This window comes from Pelodiscus sinensis, chromosome 17, assembly GCF_052426305.1.
Source record: "Pelodiscus sinensis isolate ZL-2025 chromosome 17, ASM5242630v1, whole genome shotgun sequence".
NCBI lineage: Eukaryota > Metazoa > Chordata > Testudines > Trionychidae > Pelodiscus > Pelodiscus sinensis.
Window position 1 is genome coordinate 2,872,610 of NC_143068.1, and position 19,450 is coordinate 2,892,059.

The 19,450-nt window shown below is 71.2% G+C and overlaps 1 protein-coding gene across 4 annotated transcripts in view; it reads right to left on the bottom strand.

Moving 5' to 3' along the window:
* The window catches only part of CHD6 (chromodomain helicase DNA binding protein 6), a 146,273-nt gene that overhangs the window by 52,720 nt on the left and 74,103 nt on the right, over window positions 1-19,450 (bottom strand). For all 4 annotated transcript variants that reach the window (XM_075900739.2, XM_075900741.2, XM_075900740.2 and 1 more), the window contains exons 9-16: window positions 18,185-18,271; window positions 17,269-17,403; window positions 16,378-16,499; window positions 14,568-14,811; window positions 13,627-13,803; window positions 10,396-10,539; window positions 2,324-2,579; window positions 1,954-2,164 (exon numbers count right to left, since the gene is read on the bottom strand). In XM_075900739.2, the coding sequence (XP_075756854.2) occupies window positions 1,954-2,164; window positions 2,324-2,579; window positions 10,396-10,539; window positions 13,627-13,803; window positions 14,568-14,811; window positions 16,378-16,499; window positions 17,269-17,403; window positions 18,185-18,271 (1,376 nt within the window). The remainder of the gene's footprint in view (window positions 1-1,953; window positions 2,165-2,323; window positions 2,580-10,395; window positions 10,540-13,626; window positions 13,804-14,567; window positions 14,812-16,377; window positions 16,500-17,268; window positions 17,404-18,184; window positions 18,272-19,450) is intronic.

A 19,450-nucleotide genomic window follows, 5' to 3' on the forward strand; every position in this document is an offset into this window, starting at 1 on the left:
GCCTGGCTGCCGCCAACAAGGTCCCTCCAAGCAGCTTGCAGTGCTGCACCTGCTCTGCTCACCAGAGCAAGGCCCGAGGCAGCCGCTAGCCCCCTTGGTGAGGGCATGTGCCTGATGAGCAGCACACGCAGTGGGGCAGGGTGGAACAGTGTGGGGTGGAGCGGGGCAGGCTGGAGAGATTCGGGGTGGAGCAGGGCAGGGCAGGGCGGGGCAGGAGGGGGCGGAGGAATGCAAGGCGGGGAGGGGCAGGTCGGGGGGGCGGAACAAGGTGGAGCGGGATGGGGCAGGGCAGGGTGAAGCAGGAGGGGGCGGAACAAGGTGGAGCTGGGGGGCAGGACGAGGCAGGGCAGGGCAGGGCAGAGCAAGGTGGGGCGGTGCGGGGCAGCAGGGGGCGGAACAAGGTGGAGCGGGGGGGCAGGACGAGGTGGGGCGGGGCAGAGCAAGGTGGAGCGGGGCGGGGCGGAGTGGGGCAGAGCAAGGTGGAGCGGGGCGGGGCGGAGCGGGGCAGAGCAAGGTGGAGCCCCGGGGCGGGGCCGCAGGGGGCGGAACAAGGTGGAGCGGGGTGGGGAAGGGCAGGGCGAGGCGGGGCAGAGCAAGGTGGGGCGGGGCGGGGCAGGGCGGAGCAAGGTGGAGCGGGGTGGGGAAGGGCAGGGCGAGGCAGGGCAGAGCGGGGCGGGGCGGGGCAGGGCAGAGCAAGGTGGAGCGGGGCGGGGCGGGGCAGAGCAAGGTGGGGCGGGGTGGGGAAGGGCAGGGCGAGGCGGGGCAGAGCAAGGTGGAGGGGGGGGGCGGGGCGGGGCAGAGCAAGGTGGAGCGGGGCGGGGCGGGGCAGGGCAGAGCAAGGTGGGGCGGGGTGGGGAAGGGCAGGGCAAGGCGGGGCAGAGCAAGGTGGGGCGGGGCGGGGCAGAGCAAGGTGGAGTGGGGCGGGGAAGGGCAGGGCGAGGCGGGGCAGAGCAAGGTGGAGCGGGGTGGGGAAGGGCAGGGCGAGGCAGGGCAGAGCAAGGTGGGGCGGGGCGGGGCAGAGCAAGGTGGAGCGGGGCGGGGAAGGGCAGGGCGAGGCGGGGCAGAGCAAGGTGGGGCGGGGCGGGGCAGGGCAGGGCGAGGGGGCAGGGCAGGGCAGGGTGGGGCGGGGCAGAGCAAGGTGGAGCAGGGTGGGGAAGGGCAGGGCGAGGCGGGGCAGAGCAAGGTGGAGCGGGGTGGGGAAGGGCAGGGCGAGGCAGGGCAGAGCGGGGCGGGGCGGGGCAGGGCAGAGCAAGGTGGAGCGGGGTGGGGCAGGGCAGGGCGAGGCAGGGCGGAGCAAGGTGGAGCGGGGCGGGGCGGGGCAGGGCAGAGCAAGGTGGAGCGGGGCGGGGCAGGGCAGAGCAAGGTGGGGCGGGGTGGGGAAGGGCAGGGCGAGGCGGGGCAGAGCAAGGTGGGGCGGGGCGGGGCAGAGCAAGGTGGAGCGGGGTGGGGAAGGGCAGGGCGAGGCGGGGCAGAGCAAGGTGGAGCGGGGTGGGGAAGGGCAGGGCGAGGCAGGGCAGAGCAAGGTGGAGCGGGGTGGGGCAGAGCAAGGTGGAGCGGGGTGGGGAAGGGCAGGGCGAGGCAGGGCAGAGCTAGGTGGGGCAGGGCGGGGCAGAGCAAGGTGGAGCGGGGTGGGGAAGGGCAGGGCGAGGCAGGGCAGAGCAAGGTGGGGCGGGGCGGGGCAGAGCAAGGTGGAGCGGGGTGGGGAAGGGCAGGGCGAGGCGGGGCAGAGCAAGGTGGGGCGAGGCGGGGCAGAGCAAGGTGGAGCGGGGTGGGGAAGGGCAGGGCGAGGCAGGGCAGAGCTAGGTGGGGCGGGGCGGGGCAGAGCAAGGTGGAGCGGGGTGGGGAAGGGCAGGGCGAGGCAGGGCAGAGCGGGGCGGGGCAGGGCGCAGGGCGGGGCGGGGCAGGGCGGAGCAAGGTGGAGCGGGGCGGGACACGGCACCAGGCCCCACTGACCGTCTCTGGATGAGGTAGTCCTCCAGGATGTCCAGGCAGCGCACCATCTGGGAGAAGATCAGCACCTTGTGCCCACCCGCGATGAGCTTGGGCAGCAGCTTGTCAATCAACACCAGCTTCCCGGCCGCCTGGATCATGGCCTGCAGCTGGAAGTCCAGCGCCTCTGGGCTGTGCGTCTTACGAAAATCTTCCAGGATCTTCTCCTCCGCCCCTGCGAAGCAGGAAGGGACTCAGGCCTGGCCAGAGCTGTGGCCGCCCTCGCCCTGCTCCCGCAGCCACTCCACAGGGGTCGCAGGCTCCGGCCAGGCCCGATACCCCACCAGCCGGCCGAGGCAGCCGCCAAGCGGCCACAGCTGGCGCCCCGGCTCACCGTTGATGAGGTAGGGGTGGTTGCAGCACTTGCGCAGCTCCATCATGGTGTTGATGAGGTTGGGCATGTTGTGCTGGTTGGCGCCCTTGGCCAGGAAGGAGAAGTTCTTCTCCAGGATGGCCCGGTAGTACTTCTTCTGGATGTTGGTCAGCTCCACCTCGATGATGGTCTCCTGCTTGGGCGCCAGGTTCTTCTCCACGTCCTCCTTCAGCCGCCGCAGCATCATGGGCTTCAGGATGGCCTGCAGCTTCTTCACCTGCCCGGGCCAAGCGCAGAGGCAGGGTTGCACTGCCGGCAGCGAAGGCAAGCGGGGGAGCTGCTGTGTCTCGCCCCCGGGGGCCAGGGCAGGCCTGTGGTGCCGACACCGAGCTGCCAGCCCTGCACCCTGGGGGCCGAGACCGACCTGTCCGCAGCGTGAGCGCCAGGCCCCGCACCCTGGGGGCCGAGACCGACCTGCCCGCAGCGTGAGCGCCAGGCCCTGCACCCTGGGGGCCGAGACCGACCTGCCCGCAGCGTGAGCGCCAGGCCCCGCACCCTGGGGGCCGAGACCGACCTGTCCGCAGCGTGAGCGCCAGGCCCTGCACCCTGAGGGCCGAGACCGACCTGTCCGCAGCGTGAGCGCCAGGCCCCGCACCCTGAGGGCCGAGACCCACCTGCCCGCACCGTGAGCGCCAGGCCCCGCACCCTGGGGGCCGAGACCGACCTGCCCGCACCGTGAGCGCCAGGCCCCGCACCCTGAGGGCCGAGACCCACCTGCCCGCACCGTGAGCGCCAGGCCCCGCACGCTGAGGGCCGAGACCCACCTGCCCGCAGCGTGAGCGCCAGGCCCCGCACCCTGGGGGCCGAGACCGACCTGCCCGCAGCGTGAGCGCCAGGCCCCGCACCCTGGGGGCCGAGACCGACCTGCCCGCAGCGTGAGCGCCAGGCCCCGCACCCTGGGGGCCGAGACCCACCTGCCCGCAGCGTGAGCGCCAGGCCCCGCACCCTGGGGGCCGAGACCGACCTGCCCGCAGCGTGAGCGCCAGGCCCCGCACCCTGGGGGCCGAGACCGACCTGCCCGCAGCGTGAGCGCCAGGCCCCGCACCCTGGGGGCCGAGACCGACCTGTCCGCAGCGTGAGCGCCAGGCCCCGCACCCTGGGGGCCGAGACCGACCTGCCCGCAGCGTGAGCGCCAGGCCCCGCACCCTGGGGGCCGAGACCGACCTGCCCGCAGCGTGAGCGCCAGGCCCCGCACCCTGGGGGCCGAGACCGACCTGCCCGCAGCGTGAGCGCCAGGCCCTGCACCCTGAGGGCCGAGACCCACCTGCCCGCACCGTGAGCGCCAGGCCCCGCACCCTGAGGGCCGAGACCCACCTGCCCGCACCGTGAGCGCCAGGCCCCGCACCCCGGGGGCCGAGACCGACCTGCCCGCAGCGTGAGCGCCAGGCCCTGCACCCTGAGGGCCGAGACCCACCTGCCCGCACCGTGAGCGCCAGGCCCCGCACCCTGAGGGCCGAGACCCACCTGCCCGCAGCGTGAGCGCCAGGCCCTGCACCCTGAGGGCCGAGACCCACCTGCCCGCACCGTGAGCGCCAGGCCCCGCACCCTGAGGGCCGAGACCCACCTGCCCGCAGCGTGAGCGCCAGGCCCCGCACCCTGGGGGCCGAGACCCACCTGCCCGCAGCGTGAGCGCCAGGCCCCGCACCCTGGGGGCCGAGACCGACCTGCCCGCAGCGTGAGCGCCAGGCCCCGCACCCTGGGGGCCGAGACCGACCTGCCCGCAGCGTGAGCGCCAGGCCCTGCACCCCGGGGGCCGAGACCGACCTGCCCGCAGCGTGAGCGCCAGGCCCCGCACCCTGGGGGCCGAGACCGACCTGCCCGCAGCGTGAGCGCCAGGCCCCGCACCCCGGGGGCCGAGACCGACCTGCCCGCAGCGTGAGCGCCAGGCCCCGCACCCTGGGGGCCGAGACCGACCTGCCCGCAGCGTGAGCGCCAGGCCCCGCACCCTGGGGGCCGAGGCCGACCTGCCCGCAGCGTGAGCGCCAGGCCCCGCACCCCGGGGGCCGAGACCGACCTGCCCGCAGCGTGAGCGCCAGGCCCCGCACCCTGGGGGCCGAGGCCGACCTGCCCGCAGCGTGAGCGCCAGGCCCCGCACCCTGGGGGCCGAGACCGACCTGCCCGCACCGTGAGCGCCAGGCCCCGCACCCCGGGGGCCGAGACCGACCTGCCCGCAGCGTGAGCGCCAGGCCCTGCACCCTGGGGGCCGAGACCGACCTGCCCGCACCGTGAGCGCCAGGCCCCGCACCCTGGGGGCCGAGACCGACCTGCCCGCAGCGTGAGCGCCAGGCCCCGCACCCCGGGGGCCGAGACCGACCTGCCCGCAGCGTGAGCGCCAGGCCTTGCGCCTGCGGCTCATGAACACCCCCCACGTAGGCAAGAGAACCCTCCGAGCTGTGCCCAATTACGCCCAGCACCTGCCCGGGCCTTGCCCATCGGACTCCAGACCCAACTCGGGATGCGAGAGCCATGGGGCTCCGGCCACGTCCCTGTCCTCAGCCCGGCCTCCCGCCGCAGGAGAAGCCTTGCTACGAACTGAAGCAAATGCATCCGAGCTGTAGCTGCAGCCCCAGAGACTCGACTAGCCCAGCATCCTGCTCTGTCCCTGCTGCGGGGCTGGCCCCAGGGCTTCGCAATTGGTGGCCGTACTGGAGTCGCTCACAGCCCTCTTGCCCTGCCTTGTGAACAGCCCCTTAGATGCTGGATCGGGGGCCCAGCCCATTAGAGTCGACGAGCCAAATGAGCGGTGGACAGAGCGCGAGGAGCCACGTACCGGGGCGGAAAGTTGTGGAGGCAAAAAAACCCCCAAGCCCACCAGCCGCGCCGTGGGAAAATAGGTGCCGGTACGCCGCCCCAGGGAGGGGCTCCTGGCTGGGGCGTGTTGGGGTCAGGTGGAGGGTTGGGGTGCTGAGCAAGTTGCAGGCTTGTGACTGTGGGGGTGCAGGAGTTTGGGCTGGGGTGTGTGAGGGGCTCAGGGTGGGGAGGCTGGGAGCAGGACGGGCTCAGGACACAGATCTGCGGTGTGTGAATGGTGCAGGAGTATTGTGGCAGAAGACTGGGGATGTGGGGGTGCAGGAATTTGGGGATGAGAGAGGCTCAGGACAGGAGGTTCCAGTGTATGATGGGTTCAGGTTTGGGGTCGGGGGGGGAGGTGCAGGAGTGTTATGATGCTGCAGCCAGATGGGGCTGGGCAGGGCAAAGCAATGTCAAAGGCAATGTGTTTCAGCGTCGTCTATTTACGAGGGGGCGGGGAACCTGTTTTGAGTCAGTCACTGACCCACAGAAAATTCAGTTGGGGCCACACAAGTGAGATGCATAAAACAACCCCTCTGAAAACCCCAAGCCTCACTAATGTGGCCCAAACTGTGCTGGTGGGGGCAGGGGACAGAGTGCTGGGGCAGGGTGCTGGTGGGGGGGTCTGGCCAGGGGGAGCGGACAGGAACAGCTCAGCTGGTACCTGGGGATCCCGGATCTCAGGAAACGTGCGGGCTGCTCTTCTCGTCCCCTCCCCTCTCCTAAACAGCTGGCCCACTTCCTGAAACACCAGGTCTGTCACTGGCCCTCCCCTCCGCTGCCTGCCAGTGCGGGGTGTGTCTGCGTCTGAGTCCCGGGACTACAGGCCAGCTCCAACTTCTTAGGAAGCGCGCGCTCTTCCTCTGCTCCCCACGACAGCCACGTGCTTCCTGAGTAGTTGGAGCTGGCATGCAGTACCGGGATTCCTACTCCCTCCCCCCGAACCCAATCCCCATCCTGTCCCCTCCACTCCCCTAGAGCCAGGGCCCCCTCCCCACTCTAACCCAATCCCCCTTCTCTCCCCTCCCCTTCCCCAGAGCCAGGCCCCCTCCCCACTCTAACCCAATCCCCCTTCTCTCCCCTCCCCTTCCCCAGAGCCAGGGCCCCCTCCCCACTCTAACCCAATCCCCCTTCTCTCCCCTCCCCTTCCCCAGAGCCAGGCCCCCTCCCCACTCTAACCCAATCCCCCTTCTCTCCCCTCCCCTTCCCCAGAGCCAGGCCCCCACCCCACTCTAACCCAATCCCCCTTCTCTCCCCTCCCCTTCCCCAGAGCCAGGGCCCCCTCCCCGCTCTAACCCAATCCCCCTTCTCTCCCCTCCCCTTCCCCAGAGCCAGGCCCCCTCCCCACTCTAACCCAATCCCCCTTCTCTCCCCTCCCCTTCCCCAGAGCCAGGCCCCCACCCCACTCTAACCCAATCCCCCTTCTCTCCCCTCCACTCCCCTAGAGCCAGGCCCCCTCCCCACTCTAACCCAATCCCCCTTCTCTCCCCTCCCCTTCCCCAGAGCCAGGGCCCCCTCCCCACTCTAACCCAATCCCCCTTCTCTCCCCTCCCCTTCCCCAGAGCCAGGCCCCCTCCCCACTCTAACCCAATCCCCCTTCTCTCCCCTCCCCTTCCCCAGAGCCAGGGCCCCCTCCCCACTCTAACCCAATCCCCCTTCTCTCCCCTCCCCTTCCCCAGAGCCAGGGCCCCTCCCCACTCTAACCCAATCCCCCTTCTCTCCCCTCCCCTTCCCCAGAGCCAGGGCCCCTCCCCACTCTAACCCAATCCCCCTTCTCTCCCCTCCCCTTCCCCAGAGCCAGGCCCCCTCCCCACTCTAACCCAATCCCCCTTCTCTCCCTTCCACTCCCCTAGAGCCAGGCCCCCTCCCCACTCTAACCCAATCCCCCTTCTCTCCCCTCCCCTTCCCCAGAGCCAGGCCCCCTCCCCACTCTAACCCAATCCCCCTTCTCTCCCCTCCCCTTCCCCAGAGCCAGGGCCCCTCCCCACTCTAACCCAATCCCCCTTCTCTCCCCTCCCCTTCCCCAGAGCCAGGCCCCCACCCCACTCTAACCCAATCCCCCTTCTCTCCCCTCCCCTTCCCCAGAGCCAGGCCCCCTCCCCACTCTAACCCAATCCCCCTTCTCTCCCTTCCACTCCCCTAGAGCCAGGGCCCCTCCCCACTCTAACCCAATCCCCCTTCTCTCCCCTCCCCTTCCCCAGAGCCAGGCCCCCTCCCCACTCTAACCCAATCCCCCTTCTCTCCCCTCCACTCCCCTAGAGCCAGGGCCCCTCCCCACTCTAACCCAATCCCCCTTCTCTCCCCTCCCCTTCCCCAGAGCCAGGCCCCCACCCCACTCTAACCCAATCCCCCTTCTCTCCCTTCCACTCCCCTAGAGCCAGGGCCCCTCCCCACTCTAACCCAATCCCCCTTCTCTCCCTTCCACTCCCCTAGAGCCAGGGCCCCTCCCCACTCTAACCCAATCCCCCTTCTCTCCCTTCCACTCCCCTAGAGCCAGGCCCCCTCCCCACTCTAACCCAATCCCCCTTCTCTCCCCTCCCCTTCCCCAGAGCCAGGCCCCCTCCCCACTCTAACCCAATCCCCCTTCTCTCCCCTCCCCTTCCCCAGAGCCAGGCCCCCTCCCCACTCTAACCCAATCCCCCTTCTCTCCCCTCCCCTTCCCCAGAGCCAGGCCCCCACCCCACTCTAACCCAATCCCCCTTCTCTCCCCTCCCCTTCCCCAGAGCCAGGCCCCCACCCCACTCTAACCCAATCCCCCTTCTCTCCCTTCCACTCCCCTAGAGCCAGGCCCCCACCCCACTCTAACCCAATCCCCCTTCTCTCCCTTCCACTCCCCTAGAGCCAGGCCCCCTCCCCACTCTAACCCAATCCCCCTTCTCTCCCCTCCCCCTCCCCAGAGCCAGGCCCCCTCCCCACTCTAACCCAATCCCCCTTCTCTCCCCTCCCCTTCCCCAGAGCCAGGCCCCCACCCCACTCTAACCCAATCCCCCTTCTCTCCCCTCCCCTTCCCCAGAGCCAGGCCCCCTCCCCACTCTAACCCAATCCCCCTTCTCTCCCTTCCACTCCCCTAGAGCCAGGGCCCCTCCCCACTCTAACCCAATCCCCCTTCTCTCCCCTCCCCTTCCCCAGAGCCAGGCCCCCACCCCACTCTAACCCAATCCCCCTTCTCTCCCCTCCCCTTCCCCAGAGCCAGGCCCCCACCCCACTCTAACCCAATCCCCCTTCTCTCCCCTCCCCTTCCCCAGAGCCAGGCCCCCTCCCCGCTCTAACCCAATCCCCCTTCTCTCCCCTCCCCTTCCCCAGAGCCAGGCCCCCACCCCACTCTAACCCAATCCCCCTTCTCTCCCCTCCCCTTCCCCAGAGCCAGGCCCCCACCCCACTCTAACCCAATCGCCCTTCTCTCCCCTTCTCTTTCCCCAGAGCCAGGCCCCCTCCCCACTCTAACCCAATCCCCCTTCTCTCCCCTCCCCTTCCCCAGAGCCAGGCCCCCACCCCACTCTAACCCAATCCCCCTTCTCTCCCCTCCCCTTCCCCAGAGCCAGGCCCCCTCCCCACTCTAACCCAATCGCCCTTCTCTCCCCTCCCCTTCCCCAGAGCCAGGCCCCCACCCCACTCTAACCCAATCTCCCTTCTCTCCCTTCCACTCCCCTAGAGCCAGGCCCCCACCCCACTCTAACCCAATCGCCTCCCCCAGCCTATGCCCGGGTCCTGGAGCAGAGCCGCTGCCACAGCTCCTCAGGCGCTGGGCGTGTGCGCTGGGCGGGATGCCATACGCACCCCTCCAACCTAATCCTCCTCCCCTCCCTTCTCCAGAGCCAGGCATCTCCCTCCCGCTCTAACCCAACCCTCTCCGCCCCCCACAACCTTATGCCCAGGGTCCCGGAGCCGGAGGCGCCCCGCCTGAGCTCAGCGGCTGGCTGGTAGCACGTGCAGGCTGGGATGCCGAGTACGACCCGGCCTCCATGTGCAGGATATGCTGTTGTGTGCTGGGGGCCGTGAGACCGGCTGGCCTGAGCAGTTCTGGGTTCATCCTGGTTCCAGCAGGAGCCACAATTTTTTCCTCGTGGCTCGCGAGCCGTGGGTTGGCCACCGCTGTGCTAGATGCTGAAGAACTGGCCCAGGGGATTTCCAGGGAAGAGACCAGGGACGTCTGAGGGGTGCTTGGGGAGTCCTGCTGGCCAGTGCGAAGGACAGATGTGCTCTTTGGGACTGGCTGGTGCCTTAGGTGGAGGCCCCCAGGCTGGGCCGTGGCAGCTTCTGTCTCTAAACAATTTGCCCTGAACTGAAACTGTCCGCAGTGCCCCCCATTACAGATTGGTACCGGGGCTTGGTGGGGTGCACGGCCCAGCAGGTGTGTGGCCCGGGGGGTTGATGTACAGAAGCTGAGGGGTGCTGGGAAGGGTGGGGGGTCAGGACATCCGGGGGCTAGGTGGAGCTGTGTGTGTGTAGCCCAGGGGGTTGATGTGCAGAAGTTGAGAGGTGCTGGGGGCTGTTAGGTAGGGGTGGATGTGCCGGGAATGAGTACAGACAGACAGACGGGGGGCGGGGCTGGGGGCTGATGGGGGCATGCCGGGAATGCGGACAGACAGACAGACGGGGGCGGAGCTGATGGGGGCATGCCGGGAATGCGGACAGACAGACGGGGGGCGGGGCTGGGGGCTGATGGGGGTGTGCCGGGAATGCGGACAGACAGACAGACAGGGGACGGGGCTGGGGGCTGAGGGGGGGCCATGCCGGGTATACAGACAGACAGACAGACGGGGGGCGGGGCTGGAGGCTGAGGGGGGGGCATGCCGGGTATACGGACAGACAGACAGACGGGGGGCGGGGCTGGAGGCTGAGGGGGGGGCATGCCGGGTATATGGACAGACAGACAGACGGGGGACGGGGCTGGGGGCTGAGGGGGATGTGCCGGGAATGCGGACAGACAGACAGACAGGGGGCAGGGTTGGGGGGCTGAGGGGGGTGTGTGCTGGGAATACGGACAGACAGACAGACGGGGGGGCGGGGCTGGGGGCTGAGGGGGGCGTGCCGGGTATGCGGACAGGCAGGCCCGAGGGGGAGTCCATGTCGATTTGCACCCCCGGCGAGCCAGCCCTGCCTCCAGGGCCCCTCTGCAAGGTCGTTGGTTGGAGCAAGGACCCTCCTGCCTTCCTTGGGACCACAGCTAAGCACGGCTTAAGCGTTCCTGGCACGGGCTCCCAGGCCCCGCCCGCTGCCTCGCCCCTGGGCTCAGCGGGTACCTGCTCCTCTGTCTTCAGGTCCCCGAACTCCTCCAGGAAGGCCGTCTCCGAGGGGAACTGCTGGGGCTCCAGGAAGTTCAGCAGGCTGAAGAGCTCCTCCACGGAGTTCTGCAGGGGCGTCCCGGTCAGCAGCACCTTGTGTTCCTGGGCAGAGAGTGGGGCAGGGCTCCAGCGCCGGGGCAGGGCTCGTGCCCAGAGCCAGAGGGGCTGCCAGGCGCCCCGGGACGCTCGCTGGCCCTGGGCACGGGCCGCAGGCCCCATGCCCACACACTAGAGCAGGGCTCTCTGGGGCCCTGCAGAGATCAGGGGTCATTCGGCGGGACCCGGGACCCACGCGCCTCGCTCTCCCTCGGACCTTCTCTTCCCGGGCGGGCCAGCTGAAGCAGACAACAGGCCTCACTAGCGGCGCCCCGGGCCTCCACGCCGCACCGTGGGAAGCCCGGCTCCAGCGGCACAGCCTGCGCCTGACCAGCCCCCCCCCCCGAACCAGCAGGGAGGCCACGGCCAGCACGCCCGGGCAGGGCTGTGGGAGCCCAGTGGCAGGGCCCTTCGTGCCCCTGCTCTCGGGAAGGAGCCCTCTGCCCTGCGGCCGGGGAGGCAGGACTCCAGGCTTGATTCCCAGCTCCAGTGGTGCCGAGTCTCAGGCCCGGCAGGGCAGTCGGCACGGTGCTCGGCAGGGGGCTCTGGGTAGGCAGCGGCCAGAGCCAGTGAGCAGCACGGGAGCAGGGCCAGGCTGAGGAGCAGAGGCTGCAGCCTGTCCTCTTCCCCCTTCACTCCATGCCCCCGGGCTCCAGAGCCGGACACGGCCCCTTCGGTGGCCCGGCACAAGCCCTGTGCCGAGTGGCGCGCGGCAGGGCGGGGCCTGCAGGCCTGAGCACAGCAGCATGTGGCTGCCCCTGGAGAGGGGCCGTGTCTGCCCGCTTCTCGCGAGGGAGCTCTCTGCCCAGCGCGCAAGGGGCCCGAGTGGCAGCACTGGGCAGGGCGCGGGAGCCGCTTGTGCTGGGCCAGGGATGTAACAGCCACAGCAGCCGGGAAGCGGCCGGAGGACGGGATGAGACGCGTGTCGGAGCAGCTCTAACGCCATCGGCAGCGCCCACGCTGGGTCCGGGCCCCTCATCCTGCCTGCAGGGCCCTTGCCGAGCCCCAAGCCGGCCCCCAGCTTGAACGGGGAAACCCAGCCCTGGCAGTGCCGAGGGCAGCTTCCCACGGGCAGCCAGGCCAGCGGGCGGGGAGAGCGGCTCCCTCCCGGGCGGGGCGGGGGGGGCGGGGGGGCGGGGAGAGCGGCTCCCTCCCGGGCGGGGGCAGGGGGGCGGGGAGAGCGGCTCCCTCCCGGCGGGGCAGGGGGGGGCGGGGAGAGCGGCTCCCTCCCGGGCGGGGCAGGGGGGCGGGGAGAGCGGCTCCCTCCCGGCGGGGCAGGGGGGGCGGGGAGAGCGGCTCCCTCCCGGGCGGGGGCAGGGGGGGCGGGGAGAGCGGCTCCCTCCCGGCGGGGCAGGGGGGCGGGGAGAGCGGCTCCCTCCCGGGCGGGGCAGGGGGGGCGGGGAGAGCGGCTCCCTCCCGGGCGGGGCAGGGGGGGGCGGGGAGAGCGGCTCCCTCCCGGGCGGGGGCAGGGGGGGCGGGGAGAGCGGCTCCCTCCCGGCGGGGGCAGGGGGGCGGGGAGAGCGGCTCCCTCCCGGCGGGGGCAGAGGGGCGGGGAGAGCGGCTCCCTCCCGGGCGGGGCAGGGGGGGCGGGGAGAGCGGCTCCCTCCCGGCGGGGGCAGGGGGGGCGGGGAGAGCGGCTCCCTCCCGGGCGGGGCAGGGGGGGGCGGGGAGAGTGGCTCCCTCCCGGGCGGGGGCAGGGGGGGCGGGGAGAGCGGCTCCCTCCCGGCGGGGGCAGGGGGGCGGGGAGAGCGGCTCCCTCCCGGGCGGGGCGGGGGGGGGCGGGGGGGGGGCGGGGAGAGCGGCTCCCTCCCGGCGGGGGCAGGGGGGGCGGGGAGAGCGGCTCCCTCCCGGGCGGGGCAGGGGGGGCGGGGAGAGCGGCTCCCTCCCGGCGGGGGCAGGGGGGGCGGGGAGAGCGGCTCCCTCCCGGGCGGGGCGGGGGGGGGCGGGGAGAGCGGCTCCCTCCCGGGCGGGGCAGGGGGGCGGGGAGAGCGGCTCCCTCCCGGGCGGGGCAGGGGGGGCGGGGAGAGCGGCTCCCTCCCGGGCGGGGCGGGGGGGGCGGGGAGAGCGGCTCCCTCCCGGGCGGGGCAGGGGGCGGGGAGAGCGGCTCCCTCCCGGGTGGGGCAGGGGGGCGGGGAGAGCGGCTCCCTCCCGGCGGGGCAGGGGGGGCGGGGAGAGCGGCTCCCTCCCGGGCGGGGCAGGGGGCGGGGAGAGCGGCTCCCTCCCGGCGGGGGCAGGGGGGCGGGGAGAGCGGCTCCCTCCCGGGCGGGGCAGGGGGGGCGGGGAGAGCGGCTCCCTCCCGGCGGGGGCAGGGGGGGCGGGGAGAGCGGCTCCCTCCCGGGCGGGGCAGGGGGGGGCGGGGAGAGTGGCTCCCTCCCGGGCGGGGGCAGGGGGGGCGGGGAGAGCGGCTCCCTCCCGGCGGGGGCAGGGGGGCGGGGAGAGCGGCTCCCTCCCGGGCGGGGCGGGGGGGGGCGGGGGGGGGCGGGGAGAGCGGCTCCCTCCCGGCGGGGGCAGGGGGGGCGGGGAGAGCGGCTCCCTCCCGGGCGGGGCAGGGGGGGCGGGGAGAGCGGCTCCCTCCCGGCGGGGGCAGGGGGGGCGGGGAGAGCGGCTCCCTCCCGGGCGGGGCGGGGGGGGCGGGGAGAGCGGCTCCCTCCCGGGCGGGGCAGGGGGGCGGGGAGAGCGGCTCCCTCCCGGGCGGGGCAGGGGGGCGGGGAGAGCGGCTCCCTCCCGGGCGGGGGCAGGGGGGCGGGGAGAGCGGCTCCCTCCCGGGCGGGGCAGGGGGGCGGGGAGAGCGGCTCCCTCCCGGGCGGGGCAGGGGGGGCGGGGAGAGCGGCTCCCTCCCGGGCGGGGCAGGGGGCGGGGAGAGCGGCTCCCTCCCGGCGGGGACAGGGGGGGCGGGGAGAGCGGCTCCCTCCCGGGCGGGGCAGGGGGCGGGGAGAGCGGCTCCCTCCCGGCGGGGACAGGGGGGGCGGGGAGAGCGGCTCCCTCCCGGGCGGGGCAGGGGGGGCGGGGAGAGCGGCTCCCTCCCGGCGGGGCAGCCCGGGGACGTGGCTGAGGCCAGGCCACCCTCCGCTCCTGGCAGCAGCCAGGTCTCACCAGAGCCATGAGCTTGAGCCCCTCGAGCAGCTTGCAGTTCCTGTTCTTGAGGCGGTGGGCCTCGTCGATGACCACGCAGCGCCACTGCACCTTCTTCAGCTCGGGGCAGTCGGCCAGGATCATCTCGAAGGTGGTGATCACCACGTGGAACTTGAAGGTGCCTGGGAGAGGGCTGCCCTATGGAGACACAAGCCAGGCCACTCTAGCCACGCCAGGCTGGCCAGGGACGCAAAGCCCCCAGGCGGCTCAGCCCCCCAGAGGGGCCAGGTCCTGCCATTACGCCACACGGGCCCCACGATGCCAGCCAAGCCTGGCAGGGACTGGCAGCCGGAGGGTGCTGCAGCTGGAAGCGCTGGCCTCTGGGGACCGGGCAGGGCTGCACCGCGTCCTGGCCACACACCCTTTGGGAAGGTGCCCGGGAGCTCCAGCCACTGCAAACCCGCACAGCAGGGCCTGTTCGTGGCCGGTCGGGGGCGAGCCACGTTCTCTCGGTCTGCCATCGCTTAACGGCTCTGGGGGAGCTGATGAACGTGCTTTGCTCTGTCTCGACCGGTGTCTGAGCCCCATGGCCGGGCAACCCTCCTGGCTAACAACCGTACTGCGAGTCCTCACTGCCACTCGGGTGGTGGCTGTGAAATTCTCCCTGGCCAGGATTTCCATTGGGGCGGGCAGGGCAGGCCAGCTCTGGGGCTCAGGCTAGCGGGCTGGGGGTGGCTGTAGCCCCTCCGTGACTGGCTCGTGCAGGCAGGCCAGCCTGCATGGAACCACAGCGGGGTGCGTCCCTGCCGGGTGCATGCTGGGAGTGCAGGGCTGGGCGCAGCGGCCGAGTGTGAGCAGGCCAGGCTGAGTCAGGGGACCCATCAGAACACCCAGCACGGGAGCCACGGCAGCAGTGGCCAGGACGCGGGGCCCAGAGGACGACCAGGCCCAGGGGCAGGCACCTGCAGGTCCCTGTACACCATCTCGTACTGCTGGATCATCTGCCTGCTGATCTGGCTGCCGTGGTAGACGATGGCGTTCATCGCCGTCCAGGTGCGGAACTCGCGCTCCCAGTTGGTGATGGTGGAGAGCGGCGCGATGATGAGGAAGGGGCCGCGAATGCCCATCAGGAAGATCTCCGAGAGGAAGGTGATCGACTGGATTGTCTTCCCCAAGCCCATCTCGTCCGCCAGGATGCAGTTCTTCCTGCGGACGCAGCACAGCGTGTGGGACAGCCCGCAGCACCCTGGGGAACCCACCTTCCACCTCGGGCAGCTCATGCCGCCTCTCGGCGCCCGGGAGCACCGCAGAGAGCACCTGTCTCCCAGGGCGCTTGGAGGCGGAGCTCAGGGCCTGGGGTCCAGGGCCAGCCACCCAAATAGCTCCGAATGACAGGCCCAAGCCAGTCCAGTGGGCGAATAATCACGCAAGTGATGTGCACATACAAATCAGGCAGTTGTGCTTGCCAATGGCCATTTGCTCCAGCGCGTTGGGCCTCGTGGGTGCACAAGACGGCACACGGCTGCCCCCTGAGGCGAGCACCAGCCAGCCAACTGCCCAAGGGACGCCCAGCGAAGCCCTCATTCTGCGAACCCGCCCTGCCCCAGGAACGCCCAGCAAAGCCCTCATTCTGCGACCCGCCCTGCCCCAGGAACGCCCCAGCGAAGCCCTCATTCTGCGAACCCGCCCTGCCCCAGGAACGCCCCAGCGAAGCCCTCATTCTGCGAACCCGCCCTGCCCCAGGAACGCCCCAGCAAAGCCCTCATTCTGCGACCCGCCCTGCCCCAGGAACGCCCAGCAAAGCCCTCATTCTGCGACCCGCCCTGCCCCAGGAACGCCCCAGCGAAGCCCTCATTCTGCGAACCCGCCCTGCCAAGCCCTCATTCTGCGAACCCGCCCTGCCAAGCCCTCATTCTGCGACCCGCCCTGCCCCAGGAACGCCCCAGCGAAGCCCTCATTCTGCGAACCCGCCCTGCCAAGCCCTCATTCTGCGACCCGCCCTGCCCCAGGAACGCCCCAGCACCCAGCGCCCACATCAGCCATCGCGGAGGAGCCAACTTCATGGGTATTAGACAATGAGAAAGGGAACGTCACAGACCGAAGCTCTGACGTCCCCCCAGACCATGGGGGAGCCCGTGAGCGTGGGGGGCCCACTACTTGTGGGGAATTCCTCCCCACGGCGCCCATGCAGAGCCTTCCTCAGCTCCCTGCCATGGGGCCAGTTAAGGAGGGAGCAGCCAGAATGAGACATGCGGGGGCCACACAGGCTGGGGTTCAGAAACACCAAGCCAGGGGCCGATGGGAGTGGTGAGGTAGGGCCACATAGGGCCGGGGAAGGTGGTGGCTGCATGGGGGTGCAGAGATACGCCGGAGGGGGAGAGGGGAGGCAGGAGGAGCTGATGTGCCTGGCTGAATGAGAGAGGTTAGGGATCAGCCAGGGTCTGCCCGAGGGCGGCTCCCTAGCAATCCCTCCCCATCCCAAATCCCTGCCCCACACCCGACCACCCTGGTGGCCCCTCCCTGTCGCCCCCAGGAACTCCATTTGCCAAAGAGCATTTCCTGCCCGGCTCTGTGACAGACGCGCTGGCCGGCGGCCAGGACTCAGTGGCCACACAATTGAACGTGCAGCATTTTACAATCCCGTGCGCAGAACTGCCAGTGTGTTGGCGCAGGATTCCCCAGGCACCGGCTGCAGGACGCAGCCTTGCCCGCCCACGGCCCGCCTCCCCCAAGGCCACGGCGTGTGCAACGCCAGCCGTGCTCGGGGCTCACCTGTTGTACCAGTTAAAGAGCAGCCAGTTCATCCCCTCCAGCTGGTACTCCCGGAGCTGGTTGTTATTCTTATACTCCCGCGACTTCTCTAGTTTCTGCCAGGCCTCGGAAGCAGGGCGCTCCTAGGAGGGAGAGCAGAGAGCTTGGCACATGGAGAGGAACAGGGCAGCCTTAGTGAGCTGTGGCCACAGACGAGGGTCAGGGTCGAGGGCCAGCAGGGACACTGGGAAGGGGTCGGGCTCAGGACAGCAGGGCCGTGGGTCAGGGCCCAGGGGGCACTGGGAAGGGGTCGGGCTCAGGACAGCGGGGCCGTGGGTCAGGGCCCGGGGGCACTGGGAAGGGGCCGGGCTCAGGACAGCGGGGCCGTGGGTCAGGGCCCGGGGGCACTGGGAAGGGGTCGGGCTCAGGACAGCGGGGCCGTGGGTCAGGGCCCAGGGGCAGCGGGGCCGTGGGTCAGGGCCCAGGGGCAGCGGGGCCGTGGGTCAGGGCCCGGGGGCAGCGGGGCCGTGGGTCAGGGCCCGGGGGCACTGGGAAGGGGCCGGGCTCAGGACAGCGGGGCCGTGGGTCGGGCCCAGGGGGCACTGGGAAGGGGTCGGGCTCAGGACAGCGGGGCCGTGGGTCAGGGCCCGGGGGCACTGGGAAGGGGTCGGGCTCAGGACAGCGGGGCCGTGGGTCAGGGCCCAGGGGCAGCGGGGCCGTGGGTCAGGGCCCAGGGGCAGCGGGGCCGTGGGTCAGGGCCCGGGGGCAGCGGGGCCGTGGGTCAGGGTCCGGGGGCACTGGGAAGGGGCCGGGCTCAGGACAGCAGGGCCGTGGGTCGGGCCCAGGGGGCACTGGGAAGGGGCCGGGCTCAGGACAGCGGGGTGGCTGGCCAGGCTCAGAGGAGCCCCTCACCACTTGTTTGATCTCTGGGGGGATCTGCAAGGACTCGAACTCTTTGATTTTTCCAGGGTCAACGTCTTCTTCCAGCTCCCAGGTGCTCTCCTCGTAGGGCAGGGAGCACCACTTCACCAGGTAGTGCGTCACCTCCTGCCGGCGAGGGAGAGGGGCCGGCCGTCAGGGCGAGCGCCTGGCCTGGAGACGTGGCCAGGCCCACGCACCCTCCTGAGCCCCCAGCACGCACATTCCACCCATGCGCACACGCACACGCACGGGCACCCGCCATCCTCCTGCACACACACGCGCACACACACACACACGACACGCCTGCACACGCACACACAAGCTGCACACATATGCACAAACATGCGCCTGTACACACACACACACACACAAGACACGCCTGCACACGCACACACGCACTGCACACATGCACAAACATGCGCCTGTACACACACACACACACACAAGACACGCCTGCACACGCACACACGCGCTGCACACATATGCACAAACATGCACCTGCACACGCACACACTAACGTTCACACACACAGACGCGCCTGCACACACACACACACACACACACACACAGACGTGCCTGCACACGCGCCTGCACACACAAACATGCATACATACATGCGCCTGCACACACAAACATGCACACACATACACGCGCTTGCACACACAAACATGCACACGCACATGCTGGGTCCTCGGAGTTCAACATCCCCTCCCCAGGGCTGAGCAGGAACACAGCACACTGCCCCCTGCAGGCTGGAGGGCTGACGGATCCGGCAGGGACTCCCCAGGGGCTTGCCGACTCCACAAACTGCAGGGAGCCAGCGCCTGGAACCCCCAGCTCCCAGCAGGTCCCGCAACAGGCCAATGAACTGGCTCCCACTGAGCTCTGCCCGGGCCCCAGCGCTCACCTCCCCCGTGTCCGAGTCCTTCGTGTGCGCCACCTCCAGGATGCGATCCACCTCCACGTAGTCAGGGTTGAACAAGTCCTCGTCGGGCTGGGGCAGCGGGAAGAGAGAGAGGGACACCCTCAGGCTGCTGCCGGGCAGGGTCCCGGGCCCCGCGGCACAGGGAGGGCAGGCACGAGGGTGCTGGCTCCGTGCCGCGGCTGCTGGGGACGAACGTCTGCCTGAGCCCCGCGGGCACAGGCAGCACCCGGCGGGTGGAAGGCAGCCTGCCGCCCTGGCAAACCTCAGCGACCCCGGTCACCTGCGGGCACAGCCCCTCCTGCCTCTCCTTTGTCAGCTCAGCCCCACGGCCGGCAGGCTGGGGGCCGGGAGGAGGCGGGGCCCCGAGGCCGAGGCGGAGCAGGGCTTGCTCTCTGCCAGGCGAGCCCAGAGGGAGCAGGGCCGGGCCCTGGCGTTACTGCCACGTTTACAAAGCCACGGCCATGTCCTAGCAGCTCAGTGACTCCTGCCAGGACACGGTGCAGCAGCCCCCAGCAAACGAACAATGGAAACGGGCCTCCAGGCGAATCTGCTCCCAAGGCGGAGGGAGAGAGCCTGGCCCTGGGCGGTTATCGCTCTGCCCTGCCCTGCCCTGCCGAGGGCTAGCCTGCGCCAGGAGCGTGCACGCCGCACGGAGCAGTGCGTAATGCCACCGGCTCTCCAGGGCACCGCGCTGCAGAGACATCCTGGGCGGCAAGAGGAATCCAGATGCAGACACTGTCCCATGTTATATGCCCCTGCCCAGCTCACACTGCACGGATATCTGCTGCCCCGGCACAACTGTGCCACGCGCCCCCTGCCCCGACACGCTGCCCCGGCACAACGGTGCCATGCGCCCCCTGCCCGGATACGCTGCCCCGGCACAACGGTGCCATGTGCCCCCTGCCCCGACACGCTGCCCCGGCCCAACGGTGCCACGCGCCCCCTGCCCGGATACGCTGCTCCGGCACAACGGTGCCACGTGCCCCCTGCCCCGACACACTGCCCTGGCACAACGGTGCCACGCGCCCCCTGCCCGGATACGCTGCCCCGGCACAACGGTGCCACACACCCCCTGCCCGGATACGCTGCCCCGGCACAATGGTGCCACGCGCCCCCTGCCCCGACACGCTGCCCCGGCACAATGGTGCCACGCACCCCCTGCCCCGGCACAACGGTGCCACGTGCCACCTGCCCGTGTGACAGCGCGTTGGGGGTCCCCCGTCTCCTGCACCCCGAAATGGCACAAAC